This window comes from Mobula birostris, chromosome 18 (assembly GCF_030028105.1).
Source record: "Mobula birostris isolate sMobBir1 chromosome 18, sMobBir1.hap1, whole genome shotgun sequence".
Taxonomy (NCBI): domain Eukaryota; kingdom Metazoa; phylum Chordata; class Chondrichthyes; order Myliobatiformes; family Myliobatidae; genus Mobula; species Mobula birostris.
The window spans coordinates 50,049,721-50,068,908 of NC_092387.1; the positions used below are offsets into that span (position 1 = coordinate 50,049,721).

The window sequence follows — 19,188 nt, forward strand, 5'->3', positions numbered from 1 at the left end:
TGCCTACAATAAGAAAGGATTTGGGTTCAAGTCCAATGCTAAAGAGTTGAACACAAAAATTTTTTGGTTGGCTTTCGTAATCAGGATCCTTCAGCAGAAGTCAGTGAGAGAACTCTTCATTATTCTAGCCAAAATTCTGTTCTTTAATAAACACCAGCTTAAAGAAAACAGTTTATATCATTGCTATTCATAACTAAGTTAGCAGCTGGACTTCCTATTGAGTTTTGGAAAAAAGTACTTTGGTTTTAAAATGTTCTAAAGTACAGCATATAAATGCAAATCTAAACTCCCTAACTTCTGTCATGCCTGTAGATTAGCTAGTTTGCATGTCACATGTCTCATCCACTGCCCTTTTGGGTAATGTATTACAGATTCCAACCACTTGTTTGAAAAGTTCTTCCTTGGATCCCTTCTAAATCATGTGTCCTGTACCTTAAACTCTTGCTCTCTGGTTTTTAAACATGCGTATTATGGGTTAAGTTTCTTGCTGTCTATGCAAGGCCTCAAATGTTGACTGTTTTTTTCCCCTTTCAATAGATTGCTGTCTGACCTACTGAGTTCCCCCAACAATTTGGGTGTGTTGCCAACTACCCTATCTATTCTCCTCATAATGTTGTATAACTCAATCAGGTTACCCTCAGCCACTTCCATTATAAGGAAAACAAGACCATCCTATCTGGTCTCTGAAGCACTGCATTCCAGGCAGTCTCCTCTGAACCCTCCCCTGTACAGTCACATCCTTCCTGTGGTGGGCTGAATGGCTTATTCTTATGCTGTATGAATCTACAGCTCTAACAAATTGGCTCCATAGGATTGATTTATGTAGCCCCCTGGTAAGCCTCAGGCTCACTCAACTCACTTTTGTCTAGGGGAGCAGCCTTCGGCCCCGCCAAACTGGATAATCAAGTTTGTGTGGATGCTGTGTGATGTACCCCATCCCACCAAATAACAGACAGTACACCATATGCGATTAAATGATTACACTTTATAGATCTTGCTGAAACTATGTAATTAATAGAGATAAAATATAAAAGGAAAATAAAAGACGCCAAACTTATCAAAGTTCAACCACTTCGTGCACAACAGTTGGAGCTCAATTAACAGAGTCTTTTTTCCACCATTTGATCTTCTCCGACCCCCTCGACCCGCCACCTGGGACCAACCACGGTGGTCAACCAGACGCTCCACACGAGTCTGTATTCGTCTCCTCTCCTCGCCGAAGACCCTAGGCCTCGGACTCCCACTCGGTGTCTGGCCCGTCGCCCAGCTTACAGCATTGCGTCCACTCTCTCTGTCCCCATCTGCCTTCTGCCTCAAAGCCTGCGAACAATAGCTTACAGACACACAAGAAAGAATAACATCTATCCCAATTGCTTAGCAAATGAATACAATTCCCTTTATAACCAAGCAAGCTGCTAGAGAGAGAACTTTCTCAACAGTTATTATTACAGAAAAGCCATTTTAATTATAACATAACAAAGAAGCCATTTTGTTAGCCTTCGCATAACATAAAAGAAGAAACCCCTTACATTTAGAACTGGGCAGCAGAAATGATTATTGGCTACAGTCTAACATCACTGCAGGACTTGTATGTGTCCAGGACATAGAAGTGGGGGGCAAGAAAAATCACTGTGGACAATACCCACCCAGCAAAATGCCTTTTCCAAAGCTCCCTTCTGGAAACTGCAGTCGGACTGGTAAAAGAGAAAATAAAAATCATGCCATCTTAAAAGTTTCTTCCCACAGACAATTACTTTGATCAACCATTCTGTTTAGCCTGTTCCCCACCCCCTGTATCTATTATCTCGGTTGCTTTAAACAACTTTTTATAATGCTGTTTATATCGTAAGTACATACTGGTATTCAATACACATGATATTCAATATCCAAGCTTCTAACTTTATTTTTATATCATTCTTTATTCTTTATAATTGTTGAATTTTTTTTTTGTTGCATGTAGCACCAACACACTATAGCATATTCCTAGTATGTAAATGACTCAGTGACCACTTTATTAGGTACCACCTGTGCGTAATGAACTGGCCTCTGAGTGTATATTCATGGTCTTCCGCTGCCATAGCCCATCCACTTTAGGGTTCGACGTGAAGTTTTTCTAAATACTTCTCTAGGACACCCAATCTCTGTATCTCAGCAGTCCATAATTTCTCACTGTTTAGTTGGTATACATTTTATTTTTCCTGATAAAGTGCTGCTTGTTTATTGCCTATTGATTTGGCATATGTTGTGACTTCATGGTAGAGCGATTGTCTCTGAGGCAAAAGGTCAAAGATTCAAGTTAGTGTTGTGTTTGTTATGTTATGATTGCACTGCTCCTGGGAAACGCTGTCTCATTCTGCCCTGCAGAGCTGATGTACAGTTAGAATGACAATAAAGTTTTTTTGAATCTTTGAATCTAAAGGCTTAAGTACACAATCTACGTTCAGTGGCTACTTTATTATGTATCTCCTGTACCTAATAAAATAGGTACTGAGTGCATGCTCATGGTCTTCTGCTTTTGTAGCCCATCCACTTCAAGGTTCGTCATGTTGTGCATTCAGAGATGCTCTTCTGCACACACTGTTGTAATGCATGGTTATTCGTTACCTTCGCCTTCCTGTCAGCTTGAACCACTCTGGCCATTCTCTTCTGAACACTCTCATTAACAAGCTGACTTTTCCCACAGAACTGCCGCTCACTGGATGCTTTGTTTTTTCCACCATTCTCTGTAAACTAGAGACTGCTGTGCATGAAAATACCAAGAGATCAGCAGTTTCTTAAATACTCAAGCTACCCCATCTGGCACCAACAATTCCACAATCAACGTCACTTAGATCACATTTCTTCCCCGTTCTGATGTTTGGACTGAACAACAACTGAACCTCTTGACCATGTCTGCATGCTTTTAAGCACTGAGTTGTTGCCACCTGATTGGCTAATTAGATATTTGCATTAATACACAGTAGTACAGTAGCACTTTATAAAGTGGCCACTGAGTGAATATGGCGAATAAAATTAATCCTTGTAGTGTGAAATGACTTTTCACGTGAAGCATGCTAAACTAATAGTGTATGCTGCTGAATCAGTTCAACCTTGCATGCAGTGTAAATCCAGAACAATGTTAAATCCAGGTAAATCTACCTGATTTTAATTTCTCCTCCCCTTCTCTCCACTAATCCAGTATTACAAATACTTCTGTCTCTACTTTTTTGGATGAAACAGCTCTGCCTTTCCACCTGAGCATGTGCAGTGCTCTCTTCTAGTCAGTGTGGTTCAACCTTTGGTAACTCAGCGAACAGAAAATGCATAATTAATGCTGTTTGGCCAGAACTCAAATGGCAGTACTTCAGGGCCACATGTAAACAGTACCAGTACATAACACTGGTCACAAGTGCTCAAATAAAAGGCAGATTGCCCATGTATAAAAGCACATCACCATCTGTCAGTGTCATAACAGCACAACACTGCCTTTTCAAAGCTAAGGTTCAGCATCTAATTATTACTTGACAGCTTTATATGGCAGTAGTCTTGAGACCTGATTGAGAATGCAGTGCTTGCTAACTGACTTGTACTATTCAGACACCATTTCTTGCCCCTCTCTCCCGTGCATTCTCCTGCAGCTCAAAGTTGGTTTCTCCTGCTCTTCCCTCAGATGGATGCATCGTCACTTTAAGGAAGCAATGTTGCTGTAATCCAGCAAGCTTAAAATTTGCATTATGTTTGTGTGCATAGAAATTTAAATAAATAAAAGTACAATATTAAAATGAAGAATAAATATGTGCAGTTGTCCCCATCTGCCCATCCTGTTTTGCACGAAGATTACCCTTGACCTTGACTGGCCATGTGCGGCAGCATTCAAGATCAACAAGTAATTTTTAGACATTCTGCCTACAGAAAGTTTGGGCAGTATCCGGCGGTGGGCCTCAAGCTCTGACGTTGGTATGAGCTTCACTCGTGTAACTTGACATTCTCACACTTGACTGAAACTCTGCCTCACCAACCCAGCTGGCCATCTGTCAGCCTTGATGTAATTCATTGACAGTGGCTGGTGTGTGGTTTGTGAACACTTGCTGAAACGCTGAAATTGAACTTTATTCGTGTTCTAACTGCAACATTTGTGTACTGAGTACATTCATTGAACTCAGTTTTGAGGTCTACTCTTGACACAAATATTTAAATTTATATACATAAATTTCAAAGAAAGAGGCGACCACACAGAAGTGTTGAAAATTGAGAGGCACAGATAAGGTGGGTGGTTACAACCTTATCTCCAGGTTGGGGGAGACAAAAGACAAAGGGGCATAGATTTAGGGTGAGGGGCAAAATATTTCAAAGAACATGAAGGACAACTTTTTCATGAAAAGGATGGTGATTATATGGAACGAGCTGTCAGAGAAATGGTTAAGGCAGGCGCAATAGTATTATTTAAGAAGCATTTGGATAGATACATGGAGGGGTGGGGCTTTGGGATGTGGGATTAACGCAGAAAGTTGTCCGTGGAAATGTAGGGGAGACAGGCAGTAGTGATGATTACACCCGACGTTCCTACAGGATAGCAACAAAATGAAGAAAATCAATTGGGCCCTTCAAAGGGCCGACGGAAAAACCAGGAAACCTAACAACAAGGTAGAACCTGGCCCCACTGCCTGCCTGCCTTATATTTCCACAGTTTCTGGAAGGATTACCAGGATCCTGAAGAAATACTGGATTAATACCATCCATAAACCCATTAGGAAGCTCAAATCACAGCTTATGCGGGTCAAAGATGGCCTGGGACTCAGGACAGCTGTCGTTTTCAGGATTTACTGTGAATATGGAGCAGTGTGTATCGGCCAGACATGACGTACGATGGAAACCCACATCAAGGAGCACAGGAGGTGCATCCGTTTGGGTTACCCAGAGAAATTTACAATAGCAGAACATTACATTCGCAGTGACCATAGGATTGACTTTAGCACCAAACTACTGTGCCGCGCCAGTGGTTTTTGGGACTGCCTGGTGAAGGAAGCCATTTAAATAAAACTAGAGAAAAAGAATTTTAACAAAATGAAGGTCTTGCTCTAAGCAAGAACTGGAATTCAATTGTAAACAAGGTGGGAGCACGGAAACCTGATTGGTTAGTCCTCATCCAATCAGGAGGACAGATGACAAGGGTATAAATACCACTGGACAAGACTTGCCCAGGCATCATCCCTGATGAAGATGGCAGAGTTTGTCATCGAAACGTCAGTTGAAACTGGTACCTGTACCCAGCTGGAAGACCAAGAAGAGTTTATTCATCATATACGCTGGGAAAGCACTATATCCTTTTTCACTTACTCTTTAGCCTTTGTATTTCCATTATGGACACGTTCATAGATCATTTCCAACTTATTTGTGCATACAAATGGCAATAGTTAAGCAGTCTTGCTTCTTCAGCCCCATCATATGATTGTAAATTGCATTGTAATTTGAAGATGCTGTGTTCTTGTACAAGTGCCTACAGCTATAACTCACTATGAAGCAAAAGTTTCTTACCCCCGCCCCACCACTGTACTTCACCACGAAGCCAGTGTTCTCTTCCCACACTGCCCTCCCCACCCCCTGCCAAGGATTCAATTACGAGTATTTCTAGTTTTCATTGCTGCACCATTTTGGAAGCTGTGTCTTCAGCTATCAAATTCTTAAATTCTGGAATTCGCTCTCTCAGTCCTTTTGCTCTAACTTTCTCTATTCCCCTGTGTCTTTAGTTTTTTAAGATACAGCACGGAGTAGGCCGTCCTTCGAGCCATGCAACCCAGCAACTCCTGATTTAACCATAGCCTAATCACAGTGCAATTTACAATGACCAATTAACCTACCAACTGGTGTGTCTTTGGACTGTGGTTGGGGGGAGGGGGGGACTGGAGTTCTCAGTGGAATCCCACGTGGTCACGGGGAGAAAATACTTACAGAGGAGGGAGTTGATCCTGGGTAGCTAGTACTGGAAAACGTTGTGCTAACCACTACACTACCATGCTGCCCTAAACTCACTTCAGATCAGGCTTATGTCCTGTTAAATTGGTTTTGACCTGATAATGCATGAATGGAAAGCATTTTGACCATGTACATACAGGCTGTGGCTGAATGGCTGCTTATCAAAGATAATTCATTGGTTGTGCTTCATTACCTCATAAGTCTTAAACAGTGCTGTGAGCTTTGATTGCACTTGCACTGAAAGGGAATGGAACAATGCTGAAGACTGATCCTTTTACCCACCCACCCCATGGCTACCACTGGTGAATCTTACTACACTAAGGAGGCCTGCTAAAAAGCTGGCTGTGCTTGAGTATTTTCAAAATGGAGCAGCAAAGAATGATTTTAAATTCCCATTAAAGTAAGTCATGATAAGCTTGAATGTGAGAGACTAATCCTCAAGTTTTGAGAGGCAAAACTGGAAATAATTTGACCAGTAGTATTGGATACGTTTTAGTAAGATTTCTTGTTTGTCAGCCACACACTTTGTTCATATAATGTATGCACTTTATTGATATCAGATGCAAGTTGGACAAAAATGTAGAGTGCAACGCAACTCACAGGCTTCATTTGGACAAGTTGATGATCTGATCAAAGTCAAAGTACATTTTATTATCAAAGTACATGTGTGTTAGTCACCATATACTACTTGAGATTCATATTCATGCAGACATTTACAGGGAAATAAAGAAATTCAATTGAATTTATGAAAGCCATACATAGAAACTGACAACAACCAATGTGCAAATTTAAAGACATACTGTACGTACATAAATACATACTGGGAACATGAGTTGTAGAGACCTTGAAGTGAGTCTGTAGGTTGTGAAGTCAGTTCATAATTGAGGTGAGTGAAGTTATACACATTGGTTCAAGACCCTGATAGTTGTAGGATAAGACAAAAAGATGACAATCTGGCTGTTGATGTATGTGTGGAATAGCTTTGACTTGACCACCTGTTGTAAATAATTACCCATTGCACAGAAGTTGTGTGTATGGGTGGGAGAATAAAAGCAGCTCCTCTTGAAAGATGTGACTGATTTTGTAGTTTTAAAACAAATATTTGGGATTTCTTCTTATGTACAAGTAATACACTTGTTGCTTTGTGCTTCAGGGTATTAACTTTCCTGCTGATCTGTTCTAGGGGATTGTGCCTCTGAAGGAACTCAACACCCGACCACTGGAGGTGTTTATGTGCAGTGTGCTGAAACGTCAGGGATATGGAGAAGGGTTTCGCTGGCTTTCACAATATATCGACTGATCCTGAGAGAAAATGATGCCACTTTGGACTGAACTAGTTTGCAGCTGTCTACGTGATTTTCTTTTCCTCTCCTTTGCTTCCTTTCCAAATAAAACAAGTCACGCAACTGTTGACAAGATCACAATGCCAGCTAGGAGAGGTTTTAGATCTTCTCTGTTCTTAAGTACAATTCTAAGGTAGGCATTCGTACCTAGTTTAACACGATAACATATTCCCCTATATGTGGCCTGTTTACAATTCCGAAACAATAGTCAACTGAGAATACACACTTGAATTTGGCTATGCAACGGTTTTAGAGATATGTGAGAGGGTTTCTTTGTGTGTTCTTTTCTTGTGATGCGACATGCTCCTGAAGACATTCGGGTATGTTCGCCTCTCTGAGGCCCCATTATACAAGAAACTGTGGATGGAGTGGACAGCAGCTAACTGGCCACCCTACAAAACATCTTAATCAAGTCATGTAATAGGCTGAATGGTGTTCACAACTTACTTTTTCATACTTGTTCTCTATCTGCGCTGATTGTAGTAAGAGCCCTTTCCTGAAGCTTGGAATAGTCTAAGGCCAAAATTAAACATTCTCATGGTTTTGGGGTATGCAAATGTGGCCAATATAAAGAAAACCATTCTGGTCTTCAATCTCCCATGAAGTGATGCTGTGAGAACTCGTGTTAAAATTATTTCAGCTGCCAGTTTACCCTAGGTAGGATGTGCTGTTTACATACATGATATTAACATTTGAAGATATGCCGGTGGTGTCTGGACTGGTAAAATTACTGTCAATTCATAAATATACATTCAATTGGTTTAATTATCTTCTTGTCAACTCTGTGTGGCTATAGTAGTTGTGTTGGTGTATTGTGCATCAAGGTGGATTTTTGCTGGGGTTAGAATATGAACTGGAGTTAATTCATCCGTTCTGGAATAAATAGCCCCAATTGTTTTAGGTATACAGCTGCATATCAGAAAACACAATGATCTAAAATTAACATATGTAACTTTGTAATGGAATGATGGCACGGTCAATGAGATTTCTTTTGCCAATTTGATGTTTTTTAAAAAAGTATTCTGAGAATTGGAAAATGAGCAAGCAAGTCACAGAAGAATACAGTGTAATGTGCAGTTAGTGAATAATTTTGAACAACACAACCTAGGTGGCATGGTTTACAAGATGAATTTGTTGCCGAAATTACTGACTTCTAAGGGGTTCGTGAACATTTGGAGGAATTGCACAATATCTTACACACTTTTAATGTAAAGCTTTTATAAAAATGTGAACAAATTCATACACCTGGTGCTTTTAATGTAACTGTGGAGGCATTGTGGCATTACACAGGCAATGTAATGCAGGGCACTGTTTTAAATTACAGTCAAGTAGTTTATGTTAACAGAACTTAACAGTGGATGTGCATGGAACAGGGAGTTTTGGGTCTTTGTTTATTGTATATAAAGTGAAATGCAGCAGCATTATCAAATATATGAATTCTTTATCAAACAGCTATTCCACCAGGTAATTGAAGGGAATGAAAAGGAGTCAGTGAGCTCATATTTTCTTTTTGCTTCTAAACTTCTGTCTCTTTCACAGAATGGTGGTATTCTTTCACAGCTGCTGAAAGAATGGAGGCATTCTGTTGTGGCAATCTCTTTCTGCCAAAATCAGAAAGTTGCACCTTCTCCTGGCCTAGGAGTAAAATGTCTGTCTTGGAAGCACCAGAATGGCTGCTTCAATCTGTTAAAGCCTACATTGCCAAACAAGACAAAGACTTGTTATTTCCTGAAATGGGAATCTGGTGGAAGCCACTTAATGGGAATGTTATGTTTTTACTTTTAATGTCCCTTCCGTGTCTTGCTTTTCTTTTAAACCATCATTTATGCAAAATGAATGATTGGATAAAAAATGCCTTGCTTGTCCTGAGAGCAAGGTCATGTTTCCACTACAGAGACATCAACAGATATCCATCAGAAGGGCATTTATCGTAGTGGCGGTCTGTTGACTTGCCTTTTTCCTAAGCATGACTGCAGAAATTATATTCCTTCCCTTTCCTCAAAGGTTATTGGGCTTCTAACACAGCAAGTTAGTACTGTACATGCAGTATTATTCAATAATTACAGTTCTACATGTTTAGGGTTATTGTTCTCCACTGAGGGTCTTGGTGACTGCTTTAATACTTCACCAGTCTGATACCTTCACTGATTTATTCTTGGAAAAACTAGTTCTTGCCCTCAATATAGTCATTCCTTAAGTGGTAGAAAGATAACTGGCGACATGTATAAATGTATTATAAGTCATTGCTCTATTTGAATAAATGTACTTGTATATCTTTGTGTCTTGAACTACTTTTATTCACCAGTACATTCTGTATGAGTCGATGAGCGTATTCCTATCACAATCAAAAGACTGAGGCTATTACAACAATGTACTTCTGTGTGGCACCTTATCCTATTACTGATTCTCTTTGAGTTAATTACTGCGAGAGTGACTTTGATACACGGCAGCCAAAATCTCTCAGATACTGATGAAACGTATGCCCAGCTAACTTGTTTGTTGCACATTGAGGGTGGAATGTTGGCTAGCTGACTGAAATAACTCACAAAGTGCCAAGGAATCTTTAACAAACTCCAACATTAATGCCACTTTCAAAGGACAACAGAGTTTCCAGAGCAGCACAGTGATTGGTGAACACTGAGACTTACTAGACTCTTCTGTCTGCAGGCATGCTACTACAGATTATGCATCTCCCAAATGCAGTCGGAAATTAGAAATGGCTTATAATAAGGTTCTTCTTCAGTAATTAGCTTGCCTTTAAGCCCAAATTATTTCTGAAGAAAGTGCAATGCATTACTTCCGAAACAGTTTCCCTGATGGAAGTCAATTTCTATACCACCTTGCCAAGATGGTAAATGATTTCAAGGCACTAAGGCAGTATCATTCAGTAGCAAATATAGCTGTAAATTTCAAAGCTTTAAATTCAAACCATATTATTATATTTAAGCACACATTTAGCTTGATATTAGTTCCTGAAAATTGCTTATATCTGGGATGGAAATCAATTGCATCTCTTGGATGTGGCATTCAAAATTAAACCCAGACACTTCCAGTTGCAAATTATTCTTGTGTAAGTTGCACTTAACAGAGAACATTGAATAGTACAAGCTCTTTGGCCCTGATTTTTTTTTTGATGAAGGTAGAGCAGTAGATATAGTGTATATGGATTTCAGCAAGGTATTTGATAAGGTAGCCCATGCAAGGCTTATTGAGAAAGTAAGGAGGCATGGGAGCCAACTGGACATTGCTTTGTGGATCCAGAACTGGCTTGCCCACAGAAGGCAAAGAGTGATTGTAGAAGGGTCATATTCTGCATGGAGGTCGATGACCAGTGGTGTGCCTCAGGGATCAGTTCTAGGACCCCTACTCTTCGTGATTTTTTATAAATGACCTGGATGAGGAAGTGGAGGGATAGGTTATTAAATCTGCTGATGACACAAAGGTTGGGGGGTGTTGTGAATAGTTGGGAGGTCCGTCAGAGGTTACAGTGGAACATTGATCGGATGCAAAACTGGGCTGAGAAGTGGCAGATGGAGTTCAACCCAGATAAGTATGGAATGGTTCATTTTGGTAGGTCAAATATGATAGCAGAATATAGTATTAATGGTAAGACTCTTGCCAGTGTGGAGAATCAGAGGGATCTTTGGGTCTGAGTCCATAGGACACTCAAAGCTGCTGTGCAGGTTGACTCTGTGGTTAAGAAGGTATAATGTGTATTGGGCTTCATCAATCATGGGATTGAGTTTAGGAGCAGAGAGGTAATGTTGCAGCTGTATAGGACCCTGGTCAGACCCCACTTGGAGTACTGTGCTCAGTTCTGGTTGCCTCACTACAGGAAGGATGTGGAAACCATAGAAAAGGTGCAGAGGTGATTTACAAGGATGTTGCCTGGATTAGGGAGCATACCTTATGAGAATAGGTTGAGTGAACTCGGCCTTTTCTTCTTGGAGCGATGGAGGATGAGAGGTGACCTGATAGAGGTGTATAAGATGATGAGAGGCAATGATCGTGTGGATAGTCAGAGGCTTTTTCCCAGGGCTGAAATGGCTAGCACAAGAGGGCACATTTTTAAGGTGCATGGACTTAGGTACAGATATGTCAGGGTTAAGTTTTTTACTCAGAGAGTGGTGAGTGCGTGGAATGGGCTGCTGGCGATGGTGGTGGAGGTGGATACGATAGGGTCTTTTAAGAGACTCCTGGACAGGTACATTGAGCTCAGAAAAATAGAGGGCTATGGGTTACCCTAGGTAATCTCTAAGGTGAGAACATGTTTGGCACAGCTTTGTGGACTGAAGGGCTTGTATTGTGCTGTAGGTTTTCTATGAGGTGCAAACCTTTTAACCTACAATAAGATCAATCTAACCCATTCCTCCTACATCGTCCTTCATCTTTCTATCATCTATGTGCCTATCTCAGAGTCTCTTAAATGTTATTTATATATCTGCTTCTACCACCACCCCTGGCAGCATGTTCCATGCTCCTTCCACTCTCTGGGGGGAGAAACTACCTCTGAAATCCCCCCTATACTCTCCTCCCAGTTCCTTAAATTATGCTACATTGTATTAGCCATTTCTGTCCTGAGAGAAAGCTTCTGGCCGTCCACTTGATTTATGCCTTTTATCATCTTGTATACTTTTCATCCTCTCCAAAGGGATAAGCCCTTGAGTTGAAACTTGGGCTGAAATCTTTCCCTCTGCAATGCTTCTTTGGTATGTTGCTTAGGAAATTAAGTTGCGTTGTTACAAGGATCAACCATGATTGGCCAATTGCCAAGCAAACATCTTTTCATTATGCTGCTTGGCCTGCAGAGGTGGGTCTTCTCGCAGCAAGTCCCAACCCAGTATTATGAACCTACCTAGACAGGTACCCCCTCAACTACAAATGCATTGTTCAAGCTGGAATTGGAAGTGTTTCATTATTGGCACATGTACTGAGATACAGTGGAAAATCTTGTCTTGCATACTGTTCATACTGATCAGATCATTAAACAGTGCATTGAGGCAGAACAAAGCAAAACAATAACAATGCAGAATAAAGTGTTAACCATTATAGAGAAATGCAGTGCAGGTAAACAAGGTGCAAGAGCATAACTAAGTAGATTGTGAGGTTGAGTCCATTTTATAATACTAGGGAACCATTTAACAGTGGGGTTGAAGCCGTCCTTGAGCCTGGTGGTACATGCTTTCAGGTTTTTTTTTTAATCTACCCGATAGAAGGAGAAAAGAGAGAATGTCTGGTTTAGGTGGGGTCTTTGATTACACTGGCTGCTTTACTGAGGCAGTGAGATGTATATTTAGAGTCCGTAGAGGGGAGGCTGGTTTCTGTAATATGCTCAACTGGGTCCACAATTTTCTGGAGTTTCTTGCTGACATGTGCAGAGCAGTTACCATACCAAGCAGTTAGGCATCTAAAAAGGGTGTTTTCAATTGTGCATCAATTAAAAGTTAGTGAGGCTCAACAGTGAGATGCCTAATTTCTTAGCCTCCTGAGGGCGTTGAGTTTTTTGGCTGTGATGTCTACATGATTAGACAGGTGATTGGTGATGTTCACTCCAAGAAACATGGAGATCTCAACCTCAACAATGTTGATGTAGACAGGAGAATGTGCACTGCCCACCTTTTTAAAGTTAAAAATAACCTTGCTGACATTGAGAGAATGACATCATGTTACTAAGCTCTCTATCTCCTTCCTGTACTCAAATTCATTATTTGAGATATGGCCCACTATAGTGGTATATAGTGGATGAAGTTAGAGCAGAATCTAGCCACACAATCATGAGCGTGCAGGGAGTAGAGTAGGGGACTGAGGACACAGCCCTGTGGAGCACCAGTGTTTAGAATAATCATGGTGGAGCTGTTGCTACCTATCCTGACTGATTGCAGTCTGTTAGTCACAAAATCAAGGATGCAGTTGCAGAGGGAGGCATTAATTCCTAGGGTCTGGAGTTTCTGGAAGAGGTTGCTTAGAATTTTAGCACTGAAAATGTAGCTCTAGTCAATAAGTAATAGTCAGACATAAGTGTCTGTACAGTCCAGATCCTCCAGAAATGAGTGCAGGGCCAGAGAGGTAGCATATGCCAAAGAACTATTTCAACAGTTATGTGAACCACTTTATCACCTTCTCCCTCAAGATGAACCAAGTATTCAGACATCCATAAAGCTAGGACAAGCTTTTAGGACTTTTTCACCCCATCACACTCAACAGTGAACAAAAAAAACAGCAAAAGGTGATCAGTAGCTCTGACTGTCTTGATTGAGGGCACCATAGCTGTTTATGGCAGTGGGTCCAGAATGGAGTATTCATTGGTACACTGGAAAATGATCCTTTAGTATGCCAGTGAAAGAGCAGAGGAATTTTTAGTCCCAGATATAGAAATAAACATAATAGTCTGGGTGTTGTAATGGATTCCTGGACTGAAAAGCTAGCAGTTATGGAAGGGATACATTATTTGTCATCCGGAAAAATAAGAGGTGATCTCATGGAAATGTACTCAATTCCTAAAGGAATTCACCAGGTGTTTCCACATGCTGGAAAATCCAGAATGAGAGAGTGGCATCTCAGGATAAAGCTTTTATCATTTAAGTTATTGAGAGATTTCTTCTTTTAAAGGGCTGTGAATCATTGAAATTCTCCACACTGCAAGGCTGGGACTGCTCTTCATTTTACATGTTCAGGGCAGAGCTCTGCAGATTTTTGAGCTCTAGAAGAACAAAGGGTTGTGAGAATGAGCCGGGAAAATAAAAGCTGAAGTAGATAATCAGCCTTGTTCTTATTAAGCTTTGGGGCTCTATGACCTGCTAGTTTTCTGTTAATGTAGAATAAGGTATTTGGGCCACACACATTAAAAAATGAGTGGGTTGGAGGCTTCCCATGGAAACTCTGAACTACATTGCAGAGCGCTGACAACCACTAATGATCGGCTCTGTTCTAGGCATCCTTCTGGCTATGATATCAGCATTGTCTCTGAGGCACCAAGTTGTGGGTTTTAAACTTCCAGAGCTGAGCACTGAGTCTAGGTTGATAATTTCAACTTTTCCTTGGAGGATCATCACATTTTTGAGGCGTCTTGACTAAAGACTCTCGCTAAACATTATAAACAACCACCTGGCTCTAATCAGACATGTGAATTAGGAGCAGGAGTAGGTAACTTGTCTGCCTGAGCTTGTTCTGCCATTCAGTAAGATCTGATTGTAAGATCAACTCCACATTCCTGCCTACTTCCAGTAATCTATAATCTGTTTATCAAGAATCTGTCTGCCTCTGCCTTAAAAATACCCAGTCTTTGCTTCTAAAGAAATTTAGCATGTTCCCTTTGACCCAATTAATATTTAATGATGCACCATAGAAAGTATCTGATCTGGATGCATCACGGTTTAATAATGGCAATTTCTGTCTGAGACTGCAAGAAACTGCAGAGGGTTGCAGACACAACTCAGTATATCACAGAAACCAGCTTCTCCCAGCCTCATTCCCATGGACTCTGTCTAAACCCTTCGCTGTTTGTATACAATTTCTTTCTATAAGATGAAACGTAACATCCACTGTTAATTAAATGGCTGTGATGCTTCGCTCCCCAATGGGCTGAATGCCTTTTCTGCATGCTTTGAAATGGAGAATAACACAACCTGTGTGACACCCTACAGCAGGAGTGGCCAACCTTTTACATTCCATGCGTCAATTTTTTCATGCACGAGTTCAGATGCGATTTTTTTCATGCACGAGTTCTATATTAACATTTTTACAAGAATTGAATGGGGGTACAAGAGTTATATGGCGCATCTGAACTCATGAGTGAAATAATTGACACATGGAATGTAAAAGGTTGGCCACCCCTGCCCTACAGCATACGACAGTCCTGTGATCTCTGACTCAGTGGTCAATATTAGAACATCATTCAAGATGGTAAGCCCTCACAAAGCATTAGGCCCTGACAGCGTACACCCTCTTGAATTCATAAAAGGCATACAGCTCAAAAATCTGTGTTAATCAACTGGCTGGAGTCCTCAAGGACATTTTCACCCTGTCACGGCTGCAATCCGAGGTTCTCACATTGTTTTAGAAGAGGCTGCAATCATACCGATACCCAGGAAGAGCAGGGTGAGCTGCTTCAGTGACTATCAGCTGGGAGCATTCACATATACCGTAGTGAAGTGCTTCAAGAAGTTGGTAATGGCTAGAATTAACTCCGGTCTTAGCAAAGACCTGGAGCTCTGCTCTTCACCTAATACTGCAACAGGTCTTCAGTGGACGCATTCTCACTGGCTCTCCATTCAGCTTTGGAACACCTACACAACAAAAGATATGTCAAGCTGCTGTTTATCGATTACAGCTCAGCATTCAGTACCATTATCCTCATCATGCCAATCACCAAGCTTCTAAACTGGGCTTCTGTACCTCCCTTTACTACTGGACCTTCCATTTCCTCATTGGGAGACCACAGTCAGTAGAGATCAGTGATAACGTCACCTCCTCACGGACAATCAGCACAGGTGCACCTCAAAGATGTGTCCTTAGCGCACTGCTCTTCTCTCTCGACACTCACTGTGTGGCTAAGCACAGTTCAAACACCATCTATAAATTCACTCATGACACCACTGTTGGTAAGATCTCAGATGGTGAAGAGAAGGCATGAGGGAATGAGATAGATTGGCTGGTTAAGTGGTGGTGTAACAACGGCCTTACACTCAATGTTAGTAAGACCAAGGATTGTGGACTTCAGGAAGGGGAAGTTGGGACAACATGAACCAGTCCTCATTGAAGAGTCAGCAGTGGAAAGGGTAAGTTCCTGGGTGTCAACATCTTTGAGGATCTCTGCTGGGCCCAACACATTGATGCAATCATGAAGAAGGCAGAATCAGAACCAGGTTTATTTTCATCAGCATGTGATGTGAAATTTGTTAACTTAGCAGCAGCAGTTCAATGCAATACATAATATAGAAGAAAAAAACAATAAAATAATAATAAAAATAAATAAATCAATCAATTACAGTATACATATATTGAATAGATTAAAAATCATGCAAAAACCAGAATAGTATATATTTTAAAAAGTGAGGTAGTGTCCAAGGGTTCAATGTCCATTTAGGAATCAGATGGCAGAGGGGAAGAAGCTGTTCCTGAATCGCTGAGTGTGTGCCTTCAGGTTTCTGTACCTCCTACCTGATGGTAACAGTGAGAAAAGGGCATGCCCTGGGTGCTGGAGGTCCTTGATAATGGACACTGCCTAATTTGTTAAAAGGTTTGAGGAGGTTTGTTAAGTCACCAAACATTCTTGAGTATTTCTATAGATGTAGAGAGGAGAGCATTCTGACTTTTTGTATCATAGCCTGGTGTGGAGACGCCAAAGCTCAGGATTGCAAGAGGCTGTAGTGGACTATAGATTCAGCCAGCTCTATCACCACCCCCACTATTGTGGATACCTTCACGATGTGGCGCCTGAAGAAGGTGACATCCATCATATCCATCATTAAGGACTCTCACCACCTGGGAAATGCCCTTTTCTCCTTACTGTCATCAGAGGGGAGGTACAGGAGACTAAGATCCACTCAAAATGACTCAGAAACTGCTTTGTGCCTTCTGGCATCATACTTCTGAACAGTTCTTGAATACCACTTCATTATTCTGTTTCCTTGCACGATTTATTTACTTTGTAATTTAAAGTAAATGTCTTCGGATTGTGCTGCTACTATTAAAAAGACTTCACATCTTATAACACAGTGATAATAAACCTGATTCTGAAACCTGCTTTGGTAAAAGAAAGACCCTCTCCCCTCTCCAGAAGGTACAAAAGCCTGAAAGCACATACCACCAGGCTCAAGGACAACTTTAATCCTGCTCCTATAAGACTACTGAACGATTCCCTAGTACAATCAGATGGACTCTAAACCTCATCATTTACCTCTTTATAACCTTGCACCTTATCGTTGCCTGCACTGCACTTTTACTGTAACTGTAACATTTTATTCCACACTCTTTTGTTTTCCATTGAACTCCCTCAGTACACTGTTGTAATGAATTGAAACGTATTAAAGGTGTGCAAGACAAGTTTTTCGCCGCACATGTGAAAATAATAAACCAATTTACCACTGCGCTCTTCGGCAAAAGGTTCCAAGGACCCCTGATACTCTGAAAGTTTTGTTTATTGCCTCGATCTCGTTCCACATGATCAAACACCCTCTCGACATCCACCCTGTCAAGATCCACAGGATTTTGTATGTTCATTGTTTAACCAATCTTATATAGTTTTTTGAGGAAGTTACCAGCGAAGTGGGTGGTGTTTATCTGGGCTCTAGCACGGCATTTGAGGAGGTCCTGCATGAGAGGTTGGACAAAGAGGTTCAGTCGGTCAGTATTCAAGATGCGGTAGTAAATTGGATTAGACATCGGCTTTGTGGGAGAAGCCAGAAGATGGTAGTACATGGCTGCCTCTTTAACTGCAGGACTTTGACTAGTGAATTGCTGCAAGGATCGGCATTGGGTCCATTGTTGTTTGCCAGCTGTGTCAATGATCTGGATGCTAATGTGGATAACTGGATCAGCGGATGACACCAAGACTGAGGGTGTAGTGAACAGTGAGAAAGGCTATCTTGGCTTGCAAAGGGATCTGCATCAGCTGTAAAAATGGGCTGAAAAATGGCAGGTGGAATTTAATGCAGACAACTGTGAGGTGTTTCATTTCAGTAGGACCAACCAGGGTAGGTCTTACACAGTGAATGGTAGGACACTGAGAAAGAACAAAGGGATCTGGGAATACAGGCCCACAGTTTATTGAAAGTAGTGTTACAGGTAGATAGGGTTGTAAAGAAAGCTTTTGGCACATTGGCCTTCATACATCAATGTATTGAGTACAGGGTTGAGGTTATATAAGATGTTAGCAAGGCCTAATTTGGAGTATTATCTGCAGATTTGTTTACCTATCTACAGGAAAGATGTAAATTATGTTGAAAGAATAGAGAGAAAATTTACAAGGATATTGCCAGGTCTGGAGGAATGATTGAATAGATTAAGACTTTATTCCTTGGAATGCAGAAGATAGAGAGGAAATTTGATAGAGGTATACAAAATTATGAGGGGTATAGATAGGGTAAATGCAAGCAGGCTTTTTCCATTGAGGTTGGGTACTAGAGGTCATGGGTTAAGGGTGTATTCTGAAAAGTTTAAGAGGAACATGTGGGGAAGCTTCTTCACTCAGCTTAAGTGCTTTGCGAGATCTATTTCAATGTTTCAGGGAAGTTTGGATAGGTACATAAACGTAGGAGTATGGAGGGCTATGGTCCCAAAGCAGGTCGATGGGAATATACAGTTTAAACTTTGCCAAAGACTGGATGCTTTTTCTATGACATCCCACCCTTCTAGACTCTGTTCAATCCCCATATACTCATCAAAAAATAACCATAAGACCTTATCAATGTCGTTCTGGCGACTTGTGTGTGGGATCTTGCACGAAATTCTACTGCAGAAGTGAGGAGTAAACTGATCATAATTAAACCGATCCATGCGGTGCTAAGGGGTACTGCTCCGTAGGGGGCAGCACAGTGTCACAGTCAGCTGAGCTGCTGCCTCAGCAGCTCGAGTCAGCGAGTTCACGCCTGACCTGGTGCCCTGTCTGAGCGGAGTTTGCATGTTCTCCTAGTGACTATGAATCCGGGTGCTCGGGTTACCTCCAATGTCCCAAAAACAGGCAGATTGGTAGTTAATTGCTCAGAGTGTAGGTGAGCAATGGGGAGAGTAGGGGTTGACGAAAGGTTGGTGTCGATGGGTGGTTGATTTTTCAGTGCAGTCAATGAACAAAGGACTTTTTTTTTGTTCTTATTACTCTACGATAACTGGATTTAGTGTTTCACAATCTAACTGGGCACATAAATGGTGGCAAGGTACAATAGCGAGGAAGAGT

At 41.2% G+C, this 19,188-nt stretch overlaps 1 protein-coding gene across 2 annotated transcripts in view; it reads left to right on the forward strand.

The window, feature by feature from the left end:
• The window catches only part of LOC140212104 (small COPII coat GTPase SAR1A), a 37,772-nt gene extending 28,202 nt beyond the window's left edge, over positions 1-9,570 (forward strand). For both annotated transcript variants that reach the window (XM_072282642.1, XM_072282643.1), the window contains exon 7: positions 7,136-9,570. In XM_072282642.1, the coding sequence (XP_072138743.1) occupies positions 7,136-7,252 (117 nt within the window). In that variant the 3' untranslated portion in view covers positions 7,253-9,570. The remainder of the gene's footprint in view (positions 1-7,135) is intronic.
• The last annotated feature ends 9,618 nt before the right edge of the window (positions 9,571-19,188 follow it).